The sequence below is a fragment of the Quercus lobata genome, chromosome 12 (assembly GCF_001633185.2).
Source record: "Quercus lobata isolate SW786 chromosome 12, ValleyOak3.0 Primary Assembly, whole genome shotgun sequence".
NCBI lineage: Eukaryota > Viridiplantae > Streptophyta > Magnoliopsida > Fagales > Fagaceae > Quercus > Quercus lobata.
This window is the reverse complement of record NC_044915.1, coordinates 18,310,646-18,332,713: the sequence shown is the minus strand read 5'-3', so window position 1 is coordinate 18,332,713 and position 22,068 is coordinate 18,310,646. Positions and strand designations below refer to the sequence as shown.

At 35.7% G+C, this 22,068-nt stretch overlaps 3 protein-coding genes and 1 pseudogene across 3 annotated transcripts; 2 read left to right on the top strand and 2 right to left on the bottom strand.

Annotated features, from left to right (window-relative positions):
* Positions 1-1,194: 1,194 nt before the first annotated feature.
* On the bottom strand, positions 1,195-1,782 carry LOC115970332. The gene has a single exon (XM_031089979.1). The coding sequence runs from the start codon at positions 1,780-1,782 to the stop codon at positions 1,195-1,197; it is 588 nt and encodes a 195-aa protein (XP_030945839.1).
* Positions 1,783-7,913: 6,131 nt separating this feature from the next.
* Positions 7,914-10,162, top strand: LOC115971832 (actin-depolymerizing factor 7-like). The gene is made up of 3 exons (XM_031091900.1): positions 7,914-8,054; positions 9,139-9,398; positions 9,572-10,162. Exons 1-3 carry the CDS (start codon positions 8,052-8,054, stop codon positions 9,726-9,728), a joined length of 420 nt encoding a protein of 139 aa, XP_030947760.1. The 5' UTR covers positions 7,914-8,051; the 3' UTR covers positions 9,729-10,162.
* A 2,240-nt stretch (positions 10,163-12,402) lies between these two features.
* On the top strand, positions 12,403-14,776 carry LOC115970331 (annotated as a pseudogene).
* An 813-nt stretch (positions 14,777-15,589) lies between these two features.
* On the bottom strand, positions 15,590-20,856 carry LOC115971603 (probable LRR receptor-like serine/threonine-protein kinase At1g63430). The gene is made up of 13 exons (XM_031091603.1): positions 20,238-20,856; positions 19,659-19,797; positions 19,470-19,541; positions 19,200-19,343; positions 18,970-19,119; positions 18,253-18,369; positions 18,113-18,177; positions 17,554-17,805; positions 17,238-17,443; positions 16,979-17,111; positions 16,708-16,865; positions 16,230-16,445; positions 15,590-16,092 (listed from the first exon to the last, which is right to left on the bottom strand). Exons 1-13 carry the CDS (start codon positions 20,320-20,322, stop codon positions 15,847-15,849), a joined length of 1,983 nt encoding a protein of 660 aa, XP_030947463.1. The 5' UTR covers positions 20,323-20,856; the 3' UTR covers positions 15,590-15,846.
* Between the last annotated feature and the right edge of the window lie 1,212 nt (positions 20,857-22,068).

Here is a 22,068-nt window from a genome sequence, read left to right as displayed (position 1 = left end):
CTCTTTAAGGAACTGGACAAGCCTTGTCCTCGTCTCAGGACTTAGCGTTCATCCCTATCCTCGTTGTCTTGGTTACCTCTCCTTCGGCTAGTTCCACTGTTTCTAGGGCTTCCATTTTATCTTCTTCATTCTCTTCAATCATCCATGTATGGTTCTCCTTTGCAGCCAAGACGGCCTGGTAGCACTCTCTGGCTAGGACTTTATCTCCTTTTACTTCGTCGACACCGTTATCCATCGGGAACTTTACCTTCAGGCAATAGGTGGACGTGGTTGCCTTCCATTTGTTGAGTGTGGGCTTTCCAATAATTACATTGTAAGATGAGAGGCAGTCTACCACCAAGAAGTCTAGCTGACGGGTCAACTGCCTCGGGTAGGTCCCCACTGTTACTGTCAACGTCACTATGCCCTTAGGATATACCCTATCTCCACTGAAATTGACGAGGGGGGAGTCAAATGAGTGCAGTCTCATTGGATCTAGCTTCAACTGCTGAAAAGTAGGAAGGTTGATGATGTCTGCCAAGTTACCATTGTCCACGAGGATCCTTTTGGTGTTGAATCCCTCTATATTCAGCATCATGACCAAAGGGTTATTGTGAGGCTGCTTCACTCCCCTGACATTTGCTTCGTTGAAAGACATATCCTGGTCCGTCCGTCTTTGCTTAAACGAAGGTATCATATGGATGCTATTCACCTGTCTTTGGCAGGCTTTCTTAAGGGATTTGAATGACCTTCCTGTAAAGGGCCTTCCTGCAATCGTCTTTATTTTCTCGATCACATCCTGTGGAGGCTGGAACAGACGAACGTTACTCCTGGATGAGGACTCATGTTGGCTCTTATTGTTGTCTGTAAACTTACTATACTCCCCCTTCTTCACATATTTCTACAGTTTCCCTTTCCATATCAACTCCTCTATTTGCTCCTTTAGATCCCGACAATCTTCTATATTGTGGCCATGATCCTTATGAAACCGGCAGTACTTATTCTTATCACGGACGTTAGGGGATGAATGTAATGGTCTCGGCCATTTGAGGTAGTGCTCATCCTTAATCTGCGTTAAAATTATAGGCAAAACTAGAGGGGTAAATTTTACCGTCTGAGGACCTTTATCATCTTTTCTTCTATTCTCGTCACTGGTCCGACGATCTGGACGCTCCCTCTTATGGCTGCTAATACGTCTTCAACATTCATGTACTTCTATGCTTTCAGGAGCATCTTTGCCATCATCTTTGGAGGATTCTTCGTGAGTGAAGCCACAAGCTCTTTGGATCTCAGTCCTGCTTTAAAGGTCGTCAACTGCACCTTGTCGTCAGCTTCTTCTACCTCCAGGGTCTCCCGAGTAAAGCGTTCCACGTACGACCTCAAGGTTTCCCTCTTTCCCTGCCTAATGGTGAGTAAGTGGTCCGCTGGCCTCTTAGGACGCTGCCCCCCAATGAAGTGACGCAAGAAAGCGTTGCTCAACTGCTCGAAGTTGTCAATGGACGATATTGACAACTTTGTAAACCATTCCCTTGCAGCTCCTTTGAGAGTGGTGGGGAAGGAACGACACAGTATCTCGTCGGGGGGCTGTTGAAGGCCTAGCGTCGTTTTGAAGGTATTAAGGTGATCCTGAGGGTACTTGAGCCCGTTGAAAGGCTCAAGTTGAGGCAGACGAAATTTCGACAACACTGGACATTCGATGACTGCTGTAGTGAAAGGTAAATCTGTGACCCTTACCATTCTATCCATGCTCCAATCCGTTTTCTCCTCAATGGCATTCCTCAACTCGTCCATCTCTTTCCTCATCTCTTGAAGAAGATCCGAATTCTGTTCGTCCAGAGTAGTAGGTCTTTAATGATTACTTCTTCTATGGCTGTCTCCCTCACCCTCCGAGTTGTCCTTGGACCTGATTCTCCTCTTGTTGAACCTGTTAAAGCTGTAGCTTCATTTCCTGATTTTGTTTGGTAAGCTCTTCAATGATGGCCGCAAGAGCTTGGATTTGTTGAGCCAAGGTTACGGAATCTTGATTGGATTCCATCTGAATATAGAAGTTGATGGAAACTATGTTTTCGAATATGAATATGAAAATGTCCCGTTCCCACAAACAGCGCCAAACTGATGAAGCGTGAGTTTGTCAGTCAGAGTGGGCAGATGGAACCAATCCCTAGTCTGTGTGAATGTATCCTCAAAGATGGTCACCGGTGTAGTGCCTGCCACAATGTCTCCGATGCCAAAGTCAGTACAAAGGAACCCTTTGTAAGTTAAAACAGAATCGTAGAATAACAGTTGAAATTATCTCAGTATCTCTCTTACCCCGTGTTGATATCATGGGGGCCTTATATATGTTTTTGCAGCTTCTAGCCGTTGGGGTAGTTATGGTGGCCTTAATGTCCCTCTTGGTAACGTTTTATGCTTTGTAATATGGCTTCAATGTGCTCCAACAGTTCATACAGCTGGCTCTGTAACCGCTTTAGATATAATTGGCCGCATTGAATGGCTTGGTTGCCTTCATCAGTGATGTGGGTATTTGTTTAGCTCATCTGAGGATGATCTCGTCTGTATCGTTGAGATCGTCTATGGGAGACGAATTCGTCAGTCCCGTCACCTTATATTTTTGTTTATTTAATAAATGAGTAAAGCTCAAGCAAAATAAATTATTCTTGAATAGACTTATTAACAGTAGAACTTGATTAAATATATATATATTAAAAAAAAAAAAAAAACAAGATGAGCAAAATAAATTATTCCTAAATAGACTTTTTTTTTTTTTTTTTTTTAAATATAAGGTAGAATTTCTACTCTAGCCTAATCTAAGTATATATGTGTGTGAAACTCTCTCCTAGAGACTTGAACCCCGGCTCTTACCCCCCACACCCCATAAGCACTTATACTTGTGGAGTGACCATCGTACTAAGGGTGTGCGATGGTCCTAAATAGACTTGTTAACAGTAGGACTTGAAAAAAAAAACAAGATGAGCTTAAGCTCATTAATGTGCTTGAAAATATGCCTGATATAGACTTGATAATGTAGTGTGCATTTGGGTTAGTGATCTTCAGCAAGCTTTTTGCTCTTTTTTTTTTTTTTTTTTTTTGTCTATTGTTTATTGATCCCATGTGGGTCCCACAAAAAGAAGCTTGTATAAGATGCGTGTTTTTTTTTTTTGAGAGAGTTTCAACTACTTCACATTTGTTTGTTTTTAAACAATCTAAGCTCAAACCTTATATTTTTGTTTATTTAATAAATTAGTCGCTAACCCGTGCTATGTACGGGAACCTACCTATTTGTGAGGTAAACTAAATAATTTTATAAAATCTTAAATTGATTAAGAAACTAAATCATTGCATGATTTGCTATTGTATGACTTCAATTTGTGTTACAATTTGATGAAGAAGCCATTGCTTGAAAGACCAAAAAATATTAAAGAATTAGATTATTTACTGCTTAGAAATTATTGAAACAAAACAAAATATATATGACTAAATAATAGAGAAATATAAAAGAAAAATGGGTTACATTCAAAAGAATAATTTCAATTATTGAAAACTTTTTTATCTTGTAAAAAACGGCTAAAGAGAATTTGGTAGTTCATGTACAAAAACTACTTTTTAAAAAATACATGAAAAACCATAAAATAAATTATTTTTTTTAACAAAGTAAAGGAGAAGAAAATAACATAAGAAGAGCTTATACCTCTACTCGGCTTTTAAAAAAAATATTGGGGTTTGTATTGCTTTTATATTGTTCATAATTAACCTCGCAAAATTTGAGTTTAAGTTGGACTTGTTAGAGAGATAGAATTTCACTCTTTGTTAAGTTTGGACTAAACAAAAATAATTTTGTTTTAAAAAAATGATAATGATGCCTACCAAGCATCTTAATTACTACGTTGTTGTATAAGAAGTTGTAGTAGAATTCTTCTATTATCCTAAGAAGTTGAACTTCATCAATAGTTGATGACTTTTATATTTATCCAAATAAAGCCACGTTTAGGATAATCTTAATATAGGATTTATTCAATTTTTTTTTATATATTTTATTATTAACATTTGATTTTGAGTTTAAGTTAGACTTGTTAGAGTTTCATTCTTTGTTAAGTTTGGACTAAATAAAAATAATTTTGTTTTAAAAAAATGATAATGATGAGTTTGAGTTTAAGTTGGACTTGTTATAGAAATAAAGTTTCATTCCTTGTTAAGTTTGGACAAAAAAAAAAAAAAAAATGATGAGTTTGAGTTTAAGTTAGACTTATTAGAGAGATAGAATTTCACTCTTTGTTAAGTTTGGATTAAACAAAAATAATTTTATTTAAATATTATGCTGACGTGGAAAATTGTGAGAACTTCAGAGGTTTCGGTTTTATATAAGTTTGGACTAAATAAAAATACTTTTGTTTAAAAAAATGATAATGATGAGTATATTATGCTGACGTGGAAAATTGTGAGAGTTTCAAATGTTTCAGTTTTATATTAGTTTGGACTAAATAAAAATAATTTTGTTTTAAAAAATGATAATGATAAGTTTGAGTTTAAGTTGGACTTGTTAGAGAGATAGAGTTTCATTCATTGTTAAGTTTGGACTTAAAAAAAATAAATTAAATGATTAAAAAAATGATGAGTTTGAGTTTAAGTTGGACTTGTTAGAAAGATAGAGTTTCACTTCTTGTTTAAGTTTGGACTAAACAACAAAAATTTTATTTAAATATTGTACTGACATGGAAAATTGTGAGAGTTTCAGAAATTTTGGTTTTATATATATATATATATATATATAAATGAGTAGAGCTAAAGCAAAATAAATTAGACTGAATAGACTTGTTAATAGTAGGACTTGATAAAAAAAACAAGACGAGCGTAAGCTCATTAATGTGCTTGATAATAAGCCTGATATATACTTGAAAATGTAGTGTGCATTTGGGTTAGTGATTTTCAATGAGTCTTTTTTTTTTTTTTTTTTTTTCTACTGTTTATCGATCCCATGTGGGTCCCAAAAAAAAAAAAAAAAAAAACTTATATAAGAAGTTTTCTATCATCATATCAAGACACCAATTAGTTTTTGGTGTAAGCAGAAATTGAATCTCAAATCTTTTATTCAACCATTAGAGACTTCTCTAGTTGAGCAAACTGTAACCAACAAGATATGTGTGTTTAGCTTTTTTTATTAACCGTAATATTACTGTTTACAGGTCCTATGTGCTGTTAGCTTTGGCACTAATAATATTATTGTTTGCAGGTCCCACATTCAATATATTTTTATTTATCTTTTAGCTTATTTTCATAGTATTTTTAGGGAAAAAATCAATTTATTTTATTTAGCTTTTAGTTTTTATTTTGAGCACCTTCAATAAAGAAAAACTAAATAAGTTATTTCTAGGATATCTTAAATATGTTATTTCCAAATAAACACATAATTGTGTTGGATCTCATGCTTAAGAACTTGATGTTGAGCTCGAACTCGGCTTTACTAATGTATCAACTATCAAGCTAAGCCAAGCTTAAACTTTTGAAATTTTTAATGGGATGAACTTAAAGATTTTATTTATGTTGTTGAAAAGAGCTCAAACATTTGTTACCCAATAAAACTCAGTTCGTTATTACGGTTATACAATTTGATTAAATTGAAAGCATGATAAAATTAAAGGAGAATAGAAACCTTCGGGAAATACCAATTATTGATGGAAATGGTAGTGCATTTGGGAAATGGTAATTCACTATAAATTAGTTCTATTTCAGCCAATTTTTTTCTGTACAAATAATGATACTGAAACTCACCTTGAAAGAATGAGGAAATGAGCAACATGGTTTAGGGGCTCGTCACTTGTGTGGAACTGGAAGTGAAGCTAGTGAACGTTACTCGATTGGCACTGGAAGATGTGAGTCCCGCTAGATAGAATTGAAGGAGTTGCGAAGGAGTAATCAAAACCTCTTTAAAAATATGACAGCTGGGGTTGACGGGGAGAGTTCATCGTGGCAACGCAGACGTAGCGATCATCACAGTAAAAAAAGCTCTTCAGTTTGTCTTGTCTTGGGAGCCAAGGTCAACAAATTAAAGGGGCCATTGATGATTAATAAAACCATTAAAAGCTTTTTAAGATTTAACATAACTTTTTGCAATTTATTGGTGTTTTTCTCATTTCAATTGCGATTAAGTTTCAATTGAATCAATTTTCACCTAATGATTTTAAAAATCGTTGCACTTGGAACATATTTTAACACTAAATTATTTATTTATGTTCAAACCTTTTATTTTTTCCTTTTGCTTTAGCTAAGGGATCAAACCTTAAACACAAACCCCAAAAGAGTGTGGATGGCATTGGCCATTGGGACATTGGATAGGCTAAACAATGATGTTAAAACTATACATAATATTACGTCCACAATAAAGTTAAAATATTAACAAGTAAATATTATGTCTATAATAATTTTACAATAAAATATTGATGTTATATTGTTATTAGTAGGTAAAAAAATAATATTAGTTGTGGGTCTAGATTATAACTAGTAATAGTCTACCACTCCAAATTTGTTGTGAAATTATTGTGAACGTAATGAATTTCAACACAAATTTTTTATTAAATTCGACAAAATAGCACAAATCCAACAACGCATTTAAAGCCACCATGAATTGGTTTGGGTTAGCTATTTCTATTTCTGAGCCCAAGAAACTTGGATTACATTGAAAAATATTAAAAACTCATCCACCCTCCTAATTTAAAATTGCCTAGGTTGCTTGTGGCATATTCATGTGACTATGCTATATTGTCACTTATCAAAAAAGTTGTTGAGTCATGAAAACTACCAACAACAATGAACCACAATGGCGGCCAAAATATTGAGCATGATTTAATTGGTGTTTTAAATTGTACTAAAGCCTCACAACCATTCTTCATAAGTATATCCCAATGGCTTAATTTCCTAGCGGCCCCCCACACCTCCCACCCCACCCCACCCCCCCGGGAAAATAACAAAAAACAAAAAGTCTCAACCTTTCTTATTGGTAAGGATAAAATTATAACATTAATACCTACCCAAACAAAGGCATGAAGCAACGACCCAAACGAATCCGTCATCATCCATTGGCAAGTGACGATAGTATGATTATGGCAAAGTGCGCCTCGAAGCTGACGAGAATACCTAAGAGGATGTGTAGCTGACGCCAATAAAGCTGAAGGGAGCAGGCGAAGCCGACGAGCTTAGCATAGCCTAGCTTGGTTTCCACGTTTGCATATATAAGGAAATATCTTGAGGCCCATGTTCCATGTTAATCCAAAAGGACTCCTACAGGGAAAGGAGTTTTGTAAAAAACGCTCATAAAGACTCTTATAAGGAAAGGAATTCTAAACCAAGGAAGAGAGATCAACCCTCTACTACTATAAAAACCCCCAAAACTTTTACAAAACAAGGTACGTATAATTCACCCCAGCTCTGTCACTCTAGAATGGTAAGAAGTTCTAACTTAACCTTCTGAGGATATTTGGCCAGCACCATACCGATGCTCTCTGTTAGGTCTTCTCTTTTTGTATTGTGCAGGTGTTGTTCGAGCACATGAGGACCATGTAATTTACTATTGATTTTTCGGCATCATCACTTATGAAAACATTGCGACCAAATATTTTAAGCATGGCTTACTTGGAGTTTTAAATTGTACTAGAAACCCTCCCACCAATCCTCAAAAATATATGGTAATGTCTTAAGTTTTCATGGACAAACATTATAAAAAAATAAAAATCAGTATTTGATTTTGGGTATTAAAGGCCGTCCTTAAAAAATTTACAACCCATAAGGCTAGAAACTAGAAAGTGAGTTGTGGACATAATTGGATGAGAAACAAATTGTGCTCCAAAATATCCTTTCCCTCCGCTATCAAAGTTCCACCGCTGATACCCCCAAAGAAAAATATCCTTTCCCTCCGCTATCAAAGTTCCACCGCTGATACCCCCAAAGAACAAGGATCTTTTTTTTTTTTTTTTTTTTTCTTTCTTCATTCAAATACCTCCTTTTCTTTCCCTTCCCAACCCTTTTCATTCTTTCTTTCCCCCTTGTCACATTTCACAAGGCCTTTCCTCATTGGTGGCAAAATGGTACGTACTTTCCATCTCTTTCTATCTCTTAATCTTTTCTTTCTTTTTTTTCTTTTCTTTTTTTGTAATGGATGACACTGTTAGATAAATTCATAAACTAATAGTATGATTATTATACTGTAGTTTTTTTTTTTTTTCCTTAATTTGAATCAACTGATCATAGAGAAATCTTTTGATTCTACTTCGAACACCAATACCAGTAGGTCACATTTGTTATCTAACAAAGGAATACTTATATAGTCCAGCCAATTTGCCTAAAACATGATTATTTTTATGTTAGATGACCAAGAAAAAAGAAAAAGAAAAAGAAATGAATGAGTAAACATATGAATAATTTTCAGGGATACGTCTGTATGTTTGAATAGTACATTCCTATCTTTTGTGTCTTAGGATCTGCCTACAAATAATTATAAATATTCAATTACAAGCTACAATGCACACCTTTTGAAAATTTTAAAAAAAAAAGAAAAGAAAAATTTGTTAATTCATTGCATTGTATGCATAAATCCAATGTAATTGTATGTTTTTCTTGACACTTAGATAAAATTAAAATTTTTTTTAATAAAAAAAATGTATAAAAGTATCATGAGATGAAATATTAAATACATCTTAACTTGTGTTATTTGGATGCTTGTTAACAAATAAATAAAAGCAATCACTAATACATCAAAAGTCAAAAAGGGCAATCATTATTCATTTGTTGCAATACCGTTGAAAGCCATAAACAGTTGCTTATCCTCCTCAAGGCCCAACCAATATAGTTTTTTTTATCCTCCTTAAGGTCATAGATGATACATGATTTTTGGCACAATCATTAGAGAATATTGTCAGGGATTTATCAGATAAAGATCACATATAGCCAAGGGATAAAGGTCAAATCTTTCTCAAAGAATTCTGCAGCTCAAACTTATTAAATTTTTTCATAATTAAGTTTTTTTCAATCAACTTGTCGTGATTAATTAAGCTGGTTTATGTTCAATAGCAAATACAAATACAATGCAGTCTAATACATAGTAGCTGCACCAATATATCAGAATTTCTAGTCATAACCAAATAATTTTCTGTAAATTTTGTGTTTATAAAGGCAAACGCAGCATCAGGAATGGCTGTGCACGATGATTGTAAGCTGAAGTTCTTGCAGCTTAAAGCAAAGAGGAGCTATCGTTTTATTGTGTTCAAGATTGAGCAACAACAGGTGGTGGTGGAGAAGCTCGGGGAGCCTACCGAAAGCTATGACGATTTCACTGCCAGTTTGCCTGCCAATGAGTGTCGTTATGCCGTCTATGATTTTGATTTCATAACTGCAGAAAATTGCCAAAGGAGCAAAATTTTCTTCACTGCATGGTAATTTCACACAAAAACACACTTATTAGAAAATGTGGTTTCTCTTATAATTAATTTGCATGGTAATTTCAGCCTTAATTCCTTTATACTTTGCCTAGTATACTTTGCGCTTTTTTTTTTTTGGTGAAAGTTCAGAACAAAAAATTCAACATGTGGGTGTGTTTTGGATGCAGGTCACCGGATTCATCAAAGGTGAGGCATAAAATGGTTTATGCTAGTTCCAAGGATAGATTCAAGAGAGAACTGGACGGCATTTCATTTGAGTTGCAAGCCACTGATCCCAGTGAGCTGAGCTTGGACATTGTAAAAGGGCGAGCCACATCTACTTAATAAGCACCCTTTTGCTTTGCTTTCCTAAACTGTTTCCATCTTTGGGGGGCTTTTTTTTATTGCCATTTGTAAGTTGGTTCCAAGTTCTAAACCCTTGGGATGTAAATTCATTATACCTTCTTCTGTAACCTCAACCCTGTAGAGCTCCAGAATTGATGTGGCTGGAAAAAAACAGAGAGCTATAAATGGCTTTTGCAATTCTCAAGTAGAAATGGGTGAGTTAGACTGAGGCTGCTTCTGCCGCATTTAGCTAATTTGTTGGTAAGACTATGAGTTGTGGAATAAGTCCTAATCCTGTGCTCATTGTGGATCTTCATCACTTGGGAATTGAGGGGGGTCAACTTTGTCTAAGGGTTTGTTTTTAAGGACGAGATATTGTTCTTTTCTTAGTGTATTTGGAAGTGTAATGGTATTGTCATTTTGGAAATGGAAAACCAATTTTTCATCCAAGAAAAAAAAAGAGAGCCTAGCAAACGTCAAGCTTAGCTTAGCCTTAGCAACCAAAAAAGCATTAACCGTAAGATAGTTGTACAAATATGTATTACCACCTCTTTCAGAGTGCAATTACACTAATAAAGAAAGGAAGATGATCAATTATCAAAGTCATTCAACCAATTCATCCTATAAGGTGACAGAATGAATATAAAATTAATGAATAGTGTTCGAGTATAATAGTATTGGGATATATTATTTATATAAGAAGAGAAAGTACAGTGTTATTGTACTCCAAGCATACTGAATAATCACTCATATATAATCCCTAATGATTAGTGAAATGACATAGTAATTTGTGTAAAGATTACAAACCTGGAGCTTTAGAACATTCCTGGAGGCTTTTCCTACTCAAAGGGGTTCTTGTTAGGTTCTTTGATGGCTTCTACAGCAGCGTTTTGACATGTTGGTCATTGTTCTTTTTATTTTTTTATTACACTGAATACTGAATAGTGAGCAAAGGTTTTTAATAGTTAGTGTTTGCATGTGGTACACTGGTATTTCCTATTGTCCCATTTTTTTTTTTTGATAGGATCCTATTGTCCCATTTTGAAGAGGTTGATATGTCATTATTTTATTAGAGGGTGCAAAGAGTAGGCTTTAGTGTTTTACACGAAATCCTTATAAAAGTTAATTTTTTTTTAGAAGGCAATTAGGACCCTTTTAAGGATTTTTTTTTTTTTTTTTTTTTTTTTTTGCTCTCTTAAGTGTGTACTGTACATTCTCCCCAAAAAAAAAAAAAAAAAATTGTGTACTGTAATGAAAGGAATATAAAGAGAACGCTAAAGTATTTACTTATATATTTAATCATTTTATATGTGATAAAAGATACATGTCATATTAAGTTAATCTAACTCGCCAACAAATTGTCATAGGTTTTACCACCTATTTTAATTCAACTCACTTTAAAGCAAACCTAATTGGGCCAAATGAGAAGTGATTTGAACCCTATCTATTTACCAAGTTTATTTGTAGGCTCTTTGCTTGACAAAAAAGTACCTCTTGTGTTAGAAAAATTGTTAACTAAGGCCTTTGGTTTGGAAACTAAATTGATTCTTGGCAAAATAAAGTGTAGAATGAAAAGAAAATAAAGGTTGCTTTTTCTACCAAAAAAAAAAAAATTGTGCTTGAATTTTGCCTTTGATCAATAACTCTTTACGCAATATTTCAAATATCTGATACCAAATTGGTAATAAAATTAGGTCCTCAAAACCTCCTACAAGATTTTTTTTTCTTTTTTTTATTTCATTATTATTTTTTAAATAGCGAGTATTGTGATTTTTTTTTTTTTTTTGGGTGAGAGAAGTATATTTTGAAACTTGGTCCTTAATCCTTATTAGGGTTGTCCAACAAACCCGATCACCCAAGCCATCCAACCAAACCTAAAACAACCTTCACTCAATCCAATGATTCCAATGGTTGATGGCAGATTTCCACCTTCAAAAATCGATACCAGCAAATCAAGTGTCAGGTCTCCTCCTCCAAAATCCAACTTGATCCAATTTGACAGTAAAAACCCTTAAATTCAGCGAGTTTCATTATGTTTGGCAACGTTTTTAGTGAAATTCGGCAAAGATCCACACATTTCTGTTATTGCTTTGCCTCTCTCTCCCATTACCAGTTTCACCCAAATTTGACCGTCAATCAATGAGAATTCAACCTTGCCTCCCTTATCGATCAACAACAAGTCTAGTTCTCTATCACCTTACAAGATTAGATTGAGTACGGGTTGAGCACAAACCCGACTCGAGCCAACCCATTGACATCCTAGTCCTTATATTAAATCTTACAAAAATAAAATAAATAAATAAATAAGACACCTAAAAGAAAAGGAAGTCAAATTTAGGAGTTAAAACTTGAATTAGTTCTCATTTAACCATAAAATAAAAAACGACATCGTTCGTAGCATTCCTCATTTCCCCACTACAACTCCCTTAGCTTTCTAGGGTTTAAGCGCTCTCTCTCTCTCTAGCGTAACCATGGAGGACAACACAAACCCAATAGCCCCAGCTCCAGCACCAATTCGGAGCAGCATAGTGAAGAGCCAACCACCTCCAAAGCCCAACCCCTTCAACTGAAGTCTTCGTCATCGACAACAACAACTGCAACTCCACAAAGGGCATAGCGGTGGCCGTAGTCGATGCCAACGCCTTAATCGAAGGCGGTGATAAACTCACCCGCAATGCCGACAAGTTGGTCACCGTCCCTAAGGTCATGGCTGAGGTCCGTGACCCTGCCTCCCGTCACCGCCTCTCCTTCCTCCCTCAACAAAGGTATTTCTTCCCTTTCCCTTCCATTTCTTTACTTTCCCAGAAAATGAATAATAATAATAATAATAATCGTTTTCTCGAGAAACTAAATGTTGATCTTAATCTAGCTGAGTACTAATATTTTAATGTAGACAAATAGACATATATTTGAAAATTAATCTCGAATTAGAATGATAGTCTCTGATGATTATTATTATTTTTTTGGAAATTTAATTTGATAGTTATAAAGTTTGCGAGGGCGACCGGTGACTTACAGACGCTATCAGATGTTGATTTAAAATTGATTGCATTGCATTGACTTATACATTGGAGTCTCAGATTCATGGGACCAAACATATTAGGGACTGTCCATGTGGTCAATGCGAAAAAGATTACCTCCAGGCTGGGTTTACAATGTGCCCAATTTGGGAGAATGGGAAGCATTAGACCGTGCATCAGTTGGGGATGGTGGTATGTCCAATTCCAATTCGAGAATCCTACCTTTGCAGGACTTGAACTTGAATGTTGTCGGAGGATGGCTTGAAGGTTGGTTCTGAGAATCAAGAGGGTGTAAGTGGGGTGAGGCCTAGGAGATTTTTGTCAAAGAAGAAAGAGGTAACGATTGAAGGGAAGAAGATGGTTGCGAGTGGCATTGATGCGTCTCAAGGAGAGTTTGATGAGGATGCTGGTGATTAGATGCCTGCTGTTAGTCGAAGTACTCATAGACGGTTTCTTAGAAGGAAAGCTAGGCGTGAACATTATGAGGCGATGGCTCAAGAGGATGCTGAAAAAAATAGGGATAGCAATGTTGTTGAGGATGGTAGAAGCTTGGAAAATGAGATTAAGGAGGGGGAGAATGGTGATGAAAGTCTATCTACGATTCTGGAACAAATGAGCTTGGAAGAAGAAGAAGACATGTCGAATGGTCTTCTTCCATAGGGGAATGAGCTGGACATATCTTCTGAGAGGCTTGGATCCAGCAACCCTGAATTAGCAGGGGCTTCGTTTGAGAGCAATGAAGCTGAGGTTGATATGGTTAATGAAGGATTGGATCATGTGGAGATGTCAAGCCAGGCCGATGAAAGTGTTGATGCATCCTATGCTGATGATGGTAGTAGTGAGCAAAGCTGGATGCTGTGATCGTTGTCTGAGCCCAGTGTGGCCTGTGTAACTAGTGACTTCACAATGCAAAATGTTCTTCTACAAATGGGTTTACGCTTGCTGGCACCTGGAGGAATGCAGATACGACAGCTGCACAGGTTTATATTTCATATACACTTCATTGGGTCATTACTTGTTAGAGTTATCTTTTGCATTTTGTTGTATTTATTTTCCTCTCATCCATCCCCTATTTTTGGATAAAGAAACGTAGAAATTATGTGCATTGGCGATTCAAATGTGCTACTCACAGGAATTATTATGCTTCTAATTGTAGCTTAATTCTGTTAGTTTCTAACTAGCAAACACTTGTTCTATATAAGCGTAGTGTTCTCTATCTTGTTCCTACCATTTGATTGTTGCGTACTTTGTCTTATCATCACTGCTTCCTGCCATTTGGTTACAGAAACTAACCCCTCCTTACTGGTTCCTACCTATTATGATGAAAATATTAATACATTATAGAGGATAAGTATTTTTTGGATTTGTTTGGTGGATATTTCATTCTCAAGGCCTTTTAGAATCCAGATTGGAGCTTTACTGGCTATTTGCATGCATGTGTTTTGACATTTGTCCCTCTGCAGTTTTCACTGCCTTTGCCCCAGGGTGGAAGGGAGGCCATTGCCAAGAATGTCATCTTGCGTGAAGATCAACTCCCACAAAAGTTTCTTCATCCCAAGACAAAGAAGAAAATGAATAAGCAGGTTTGTTTTGGTTTGTGTACCTGCTGATTCTTGTATTTGTAATTTTTCCTTTTTTTGGAGATCATGTCTTAATCATAACTGAGACTACTGTATATTTGATTCTCAGGGAGACGGCATCTTCACTGCAGATGACTTCGGCCACCATGTTGATAAAAGAGCCCCCCTGCAGCCTCCTGTAAGAAAGGCATTAGCAGTTTTCAGTGGAAAGAGGAATCCTAATGACAACCATTTTTCTCGTTCTAAGCATTAGTTGGTTAACTGAAATTTTGTTCGCTCTGTTTTCTTGGAAAATGTATCAAAACTGGCTTTGATATTTAAAAGTTTAATGCCACCAAAGTGGTGAAAGCTTTGTCGTGTTGAATGAGACCTCTGGTAAACTGTCACCTATGATTAATATGTTCTATAGATATTTTGCTTAAATGTGAGCACAGTTTTGGTCAGGTTATACCTTTTATGCTTCTTTCTTTATCTTCTTTTACCCCTCATGCTAGATTGCAGAAAGGGATTGCAATCATTGCATTCCAATTGCAGTATTGTTCTCATAGGCCAAGATGTGGAAGTATGATCAAAATTTGTGATATCAAACTAGGTACTGGGTTCCCACTTCCCATATAAATGGATGGTCATATGCTGCGAACCTTCCAAATCTATTGGCCCTAGATTTCGATTCAATCAAAGATGCGTTTTCATAAGTTCTAATCTTGGTCTGCCTAACAAGCTAGTTGTACCTCAGGGCATCTTAATGAGAATTTGATGAAATAATAACCAGAACAAAAAAATTGAAGAAGTCGGTTATTTTGCTGTAGTGTGAGCACAGTTTTTCTCATGTATTGTTGCACAGTTTGTCCCGTGAATTATTATTTGTAAATCCTATTATACGTTTTGAAATTATCTTTCAAGATGGTAGTATCCTTCTAAAGTTAAGTAGTTAACAGTGCTGGATCTTTTGATCGTGTAAGAACTCTTCAAATTCAAAAATTCCTTTAACTACTTACAGAACCCTAGAATTTGTTCTATAAGAGCCCTGAACTTGAGGCCAAAATGTTGTTGATAGATAAGACAGAATTGATAAACGTGAACCAGACACATCTTCAAAGCACTTTGATTGTGACTATATTTAATGCTTTGATGCTCAAGAAAACAGGAGGGGCATGGTTTGTAGATTTTTTTTTTCTTCTTTGAGGAAGTGGGGGAAGGGTGAATGCTGGTCAAATGGAAAAGTCAAAAACAGCTCACCGCATCAGAAATAACTCAAAAGTCAATGTTCCATCATGTAAAATAAATTCATTTCTGATTTGCACCCAATGAACAATTTCTAAGAAGATTGTTATTCAATTAATCTCAGAACTTTACTAGTTAACTACTCGTATACAAAGACTTTGTCATGCCTGAAGCTTTACTTTTCCTCTCGCATGGAAGCATTTACAAGGAACAGATAAAATTGAGGTGGGAGAAAAAGAAAGAAAAATGAACTACCGTATACTCCTGCTTTACAGTGTGTTAGCTTCAACTTATTTATGAAGAAAGAGCAAGTTCAGCCCATGCCAAAGAAGATGACTTAAAGTCAACCGATATTGATGTGTCAATTCCACTCTCTAACATGGTACACAGTTCCTTCATGGACAACTGCTTGCTGGAGTCGGGATTAATGCAATGATTAACTACCTCACATACAACTTTGAGGTCTTCAAATCTGAAATGTTTCAACTCTGGGTCCACCACATATGACATAACTTCTGGCAGGTCAAGATATTCCTTAGCCTGCAGCAGGAGAAGTTTTGGTGCCTTAACTACCTTAAACTATTATATACTTTTTAACCATCCCTTTAAGATCGCATTTTAATTTAAAAGGAAGCTTGTCATAGTCATAAATATTCATAATTTAGAGAGTTTCTTACCCAATCTACCAAGCACCCTTTCTCCCTACAATATGGAGGTCTTCCGCTGATTATTTCCAGCATAAGTACACCGAAAGCGTACACATTGCCTTGGACATCCAGATGGCGTGCCTCCAGAGAATTTGGAAGAACACAGATAGCACCTTGATTGCCGATAGCACCTGAATTCTTTTCTGACCTTGCAAGAATTGTCTTCCAACTTTCAAAATCAACCAGCTGCAGATGAATGTACTTCAGAATTCTATATGAAGAATAGCCAGTACAAAAGGATTTATGAAGAGGGTTTTGGAGTTTTATCAAAACATTTTTACTAGTATTAAAAACCACACTATCTAAAAAATGGATAAACAGTGACAAGAATTATTATTCTGACAAAAAGAAAGTTCACTGATTTACCATTGGATTAAGAAGAGGAAATAGATATTCTTTATGTCACGATAAAAAAAATAAATTAAAAAAGAAAAGGCTTGGGACATGCCTTGGGGGAAAAATCTTCTGTAAGATAAATGGCACTAGAATTCAACTCTGATATGGTAAATGGTGGCTCAAGTTCTGTGTGAAGATACTTGAGTCCACGTGCAATGCCAATAATAATTTTCATACGCCTAGTCCAAGAAAATTGGCATCCTTCTCCATCTGCAATAAAAGATAAATGCTCAGGGTTTGAGTTGGTGAAGCACGTAAAAGAATAAATTTCCAGTGAAGCAGGTTAAAGTAGACAAACATTGCAATTACGAAATTTGACTTACAATGTAGGTACTCATACAGTGTTCCATTTGATGCATATTCAAAAACAAGCATCCTTGTAAAGGGAGTGCTCTCTTTACAATATCCCAGTAATTTTCCTGTATTCTCATGATTTAGTCTTGCCAAATCTGCCACCTGAATGGCATTTCAAGTCAAATAGTTGTTTTGAACATGGTTGAATTGCCAAATCTTACATTCTGTGATTGTATTTTTCGTTAAATGCTTTAGGCTACAGTTTTTTGCAGTAATAATAGTGGTTACCTCTCTCTGAAAATAAAGCTCAAGATAGCCTGTCCAATGCTCTTCTTTGATGCAGAGGGATATCACAGCTATCTCAGGCCCACTTTTCATTGTACCTTTATAGACCACACTGTCTGGTGAGGAGCCAATAATGTTGCTGAAGTCTTCACAGGCTACTTCTAGATCCTGTCTGCTGTATCTTACAACATCTTTCAATATTTCAGAATCTGAAAGAAAACCCACCAAATTAACCAATAGATTTTTTTTTCAATACACTTCTAGTCTTCTGAACTTCAAATGCATTTAGGCAGAGGTAGCATGAGCTAAGGAACCCAACCTATGTATACAGTCATATGGTCCTTTCCACTTGCTGATTTCTTCCAGGGCATTGTGATAGAAGATTTGCCATTGCACTTCTGAAGAGCAGTGATAATACCAACCAGAAAGAGAGAACCAACCATGGTTCCTGTTGCTATTTCCAGAGCCAAAAGCCAGGTAGGTTTTGATGCCCCCTGATGCTTGGGTATATTATCAGTTGGCCGGTGGTTTGAGTTGGCTCCTGGATGGCTTTTGGAAGGTGGAGCACCACCTACAAAAGAAAAACTGTCACTACTAACTACAATAGTTAGAAATGAATTTTTATAGGCCACAAGACTTATAAAATTGTGAGAATGAGTTCAGTTCCAATGCAGAAGTGAGATCAGCCAATTGCAAATTAGGATGTTCTTGAAAAATTGATTAAGCTAGTTTGCTTAGAACTTAGAATAGAGCATAATATATTGTCATCAAGTTTAAATGTTCAAGGGTTTGTTCTTCATTTTGCATTTACTATTTACTGAAACTTATATGTATATGTGTACCAATAAACAGCATTGCACGAGGGAAAACTAATATACCACATTGCCCGGTTAAACGTTGTTTGGGATCTTTGTTTTGGAGGCAGTTCCCTTGAAAGCTTGACCTGTATGGAAAATGTCAAGTAAAAGAAGACTTAAGCAAAAAGAAGCAAGCATGAGAAAAGCTCAGAAAAAGGGACCTTGGAAGACGCTCCAAGCACTTAGGTATGCTACCAACCAAGAAGTTGTATGAGAAATCTGCAACTTGTAATTGAGAACTGCGACAGAAGCCAGTTCCCTTTGCACTTGAGGTATACCTGAAGCAGAATTGAAGAGATGCACTTTAATAAAATCAAAACCTTAAGCAGGTTTAAGTAACACAACATTTTCCATTTTAGTAAGCCACCTAATATCTTAAAATTAATATCACTATACACCAAATTTGAATGAAGCCCAAGAACATTACTCGCGATGACTTGTCTCAATACTAGACACTAACATAAATTTCCATATTCACAGGACATATGAGCAGTTTACCATATCCATTGCCAAAGCAAAGATGAAATTAATTATACAAAAATGATAAGAAGAAAGAATCTTTTTAAAATCCCCTCTAACAGGTGAAATTTTTCAAAAAAAAAAGATGTAGATGTATTTGATGACACCATACTGCTTGTGTATGAGCTATCTATATTATATATGCATATACTGAAACTCAATAAATTTGCAAGGAAAGCAGATTATGCAATGCATACTTTTTAGCATCAGTTGATCAATTCTTCTTATTGGGATATTAAGATTTATATTGTACCCATCTTCACACACACACACACATCCACAACCAGAATTGCACACTAAATGGAGCATCATCTTCAGAACTTAATCAAACATTTCCACTTGAAGTATCTTCTACTTACTTTCTACGTATATCAGATGAGAAATCTGGACTGCTAGCAGCAGGAACACTTCCTTGAAACCTATTCCTGTCCAGCCGAAGTTCTAGGAGATGATTCAAATTGCTAAGCTCAGGAGGTATTAAACCAGTCAATCCATTTGACTGAAGATTTCTGCAACAACAAAAGTTAATTAATTCTGAGAACCCAACACAGCCTAACTTTAAACAGATCACCAACCCAATTCTTTTTACATTTTCACTAGACTTGTCAAATTTCCAATCTCTGGAGGAATTGGACCCGAAAGTTGATTCATCCCCAAATCCAAAATCTTGAGGAATGTCAACATGCCAATTTCTTTAGGTATTATCCCAATCAGATTGTTCCCATGCAATATCCTACAAACCATCAATCCATGAAATAAAGCTTTAACCATCGTATTCTCAATAAATTAAAAAAAAAAAAAACAAAAACAAAAACCTTCAGTTGTAGGGGATAAATAAAAAAGAAAAGCAAGAGCATACAATTCTTGCAAGTAGGCAAGTAGCCCCAATTCTTGTGCAAGATATCCCCTTAAGGATGACCCAGAAATGTTTCTGCAGAACAGAATTCCATAAAGTAAAGGAAGCATGTATTAGCCTAATCAGCTGCATTTAATTGCAAATAAGACTACTCTACAATTTACACTAAGATAGGAAGATATGAAATCTTACAGCTTTATAACATGGTCTCGAGCACCATTACACGAAATGCCAGACCATTCACAAGGATCTGGATCTAGGGCATTCCAGTTGGACAAAACCAGCAGTGGGTCTTCATATATACCTTCCTTAAAGGTTGTGAGGGCCTCAACTGTGCAAAACACAGAGTTTCCAGTAAGAGAACCTTCTTTGAAGTAGCAATTAAGTACATGAATGCAGTACTTTTGTCTTCTTCAAAAAAAGCAAATATAGTACACATCTCAAAACAACAACAAAAAAAAAAATCCAAGATTTACTTAACAAAAGTACGCCAACACTACTTCAAGAAAACTAACCCACATTTGGTAAAAGAAAATAGCAGACAAAGAGAAAATAAAATAAGAAGTACACAGCTTTGAAACTTAAAATTTGGCCTGATTGTCATATTTATAGCTAAGTCATACTCTGAATGAAATTCAGAAGATACATTGGCAACTTGGGTTTCACATCTTTCCCACATTTTCTCAGCAACCAAATGGATCTTAACAAAACATCAAGATCTGAGAAAGAAAAGTTACCAAAAAAAAAAAAAAAGTAAAAAAGAGCACATACCTTCATATGATGGAAAGGGATCACAGGTCACAAAAAGAAGCCCAGATATCAGACATAGAAGCAGAATTGAAGTATATGATCTCATTCTTGTCCTTAGTTTTCCTCATAAAACCAAGAACCCAAAAAAAGTCATGAAACCAACACTAAAACAAGAAACAAGGAGGAAAAAGAAAACCCACTTGGTTGGAGATATGGGGTTTTATGAGAGAATAGAACTTACATAAAGTTCAAGTCTTTAATACTGTAATGTACTTATGTGTTTAGGTTTAGAGAACTTTAAAAAAAAAAAAGAAAAAAAGAAGAAGAAGAAGCTATACTAAAAGAGAGAGACAGAGACAAAAATCAAGCAGCAATAGTAGGGAGTTTTAAATCCAAGATTTGGTAACAACCCATGAAAGCGAATCACTGAGTGAGTGGGAAACAAATTGTAGGAAAATTGAATTTGAAAGAACCAAGAAGTGGGTGAAACTTGGATTCAAAGAGAGGTTTGCAATATGTAAAAAAAAACAAAAAATAATAAGGAAAAAGATAGAGCTTAAAAAGAAAGCAGATTTTGATAGAGAGACTGTGTGTGAGTGAGAAGATGTTTAGTAATTAGTAATTTAGTAGTGTATGTTAGGTTAAAGACTTGAAAGCTGGCTTTTTTTTCTTTTCTTTTTTTTGAATTTTCTAATTAGCGTTTTGGTGTCGTACGGGGGTGCATTTGGATCTTTTTAACCAATCATTGCCTTAAACAGAGGGGTTTGATTGCTTTGGGAGGTGTTTATTTCTCGTGACTCGTGAGATGATAATTTAACTTCTCGAATCTTTTGGTAAGCTGTGGTTTGGAGCATTTTTAGGTGGGTATGGCTTTGTTTGGATTTTGCAAAATTGAGCGACTTTTGTTACTTCATAACCCAAAATTCGTGGGGTTCATATAAGGAAACATTGTTTGGATGATTTTTTGTTTGTTTACTAAGATTGTGTTTGGATTTCGCGTTTGCGCGTCCACGTTCACTATTTCTGCGTTTTCCTTTTTTTTTTTTTTTTTTTCCAAGCCGCATTTGTTGACCAGATTTTCCATGAACAGTGCTCAGATGCACTGTTTATGGACCCACAAATTACACTTTTTAGCAAATTTTTGAATTTTTCATTAAAAATGGGTCCCTCAGCACTAATTACACATTTAAAAATTATTTCGCTACAGTGTTTTCAGTTTCAGTTTTCAGTTTCAGCAAAAATAAGCTCAATCCAAACAGACCCTAAGTAAACAAAATTGAGTTTTTTGAGTTTTGAGTTACCAATTTCGAAAACACTAGAAGCTTGTTTTCAAGTTATGAGTTTATTAACTCAGTGGTAATTTTTGTAATTTTTCTTTCTAAATGGGTCCCACAACAGTGTGTAGTTACATCACTACAAACCTACAGAAGCTTCAACGGATATTTTGGCTTAACTTTCCCAACTACCCAAGCTCACTTTCTTCATCTCACTTTACCTTTTCCTTCTCCCAAACCCACAACAACTAAAGCAGAGCTCTAGTTTCGCCGATCAACACCTTCAGCCTGAGACAAGCATTCATAACTCCGTTCACCAATTTTTGTTTCCAATGAGACCCAAATTCAACCCCTCCATCTATTTACATGCCCGAAGCTGCTGGGCTTTATTTTGATATTTTTTGTTTTTTCATGTTCCTCCATTTTTTGTGTTGTGTTTACTGAGACCTTGGCTCACTTGGCTATGAATGCTTGTTTACTGAGACCTTGGCTCATTGGCGACGGACAATGGAGATCAGCAAGGGAGATTCTTTTGGAGTTATGGGTTCGGGTTTGTGCTTTGGGAGAGTATGTGGGCT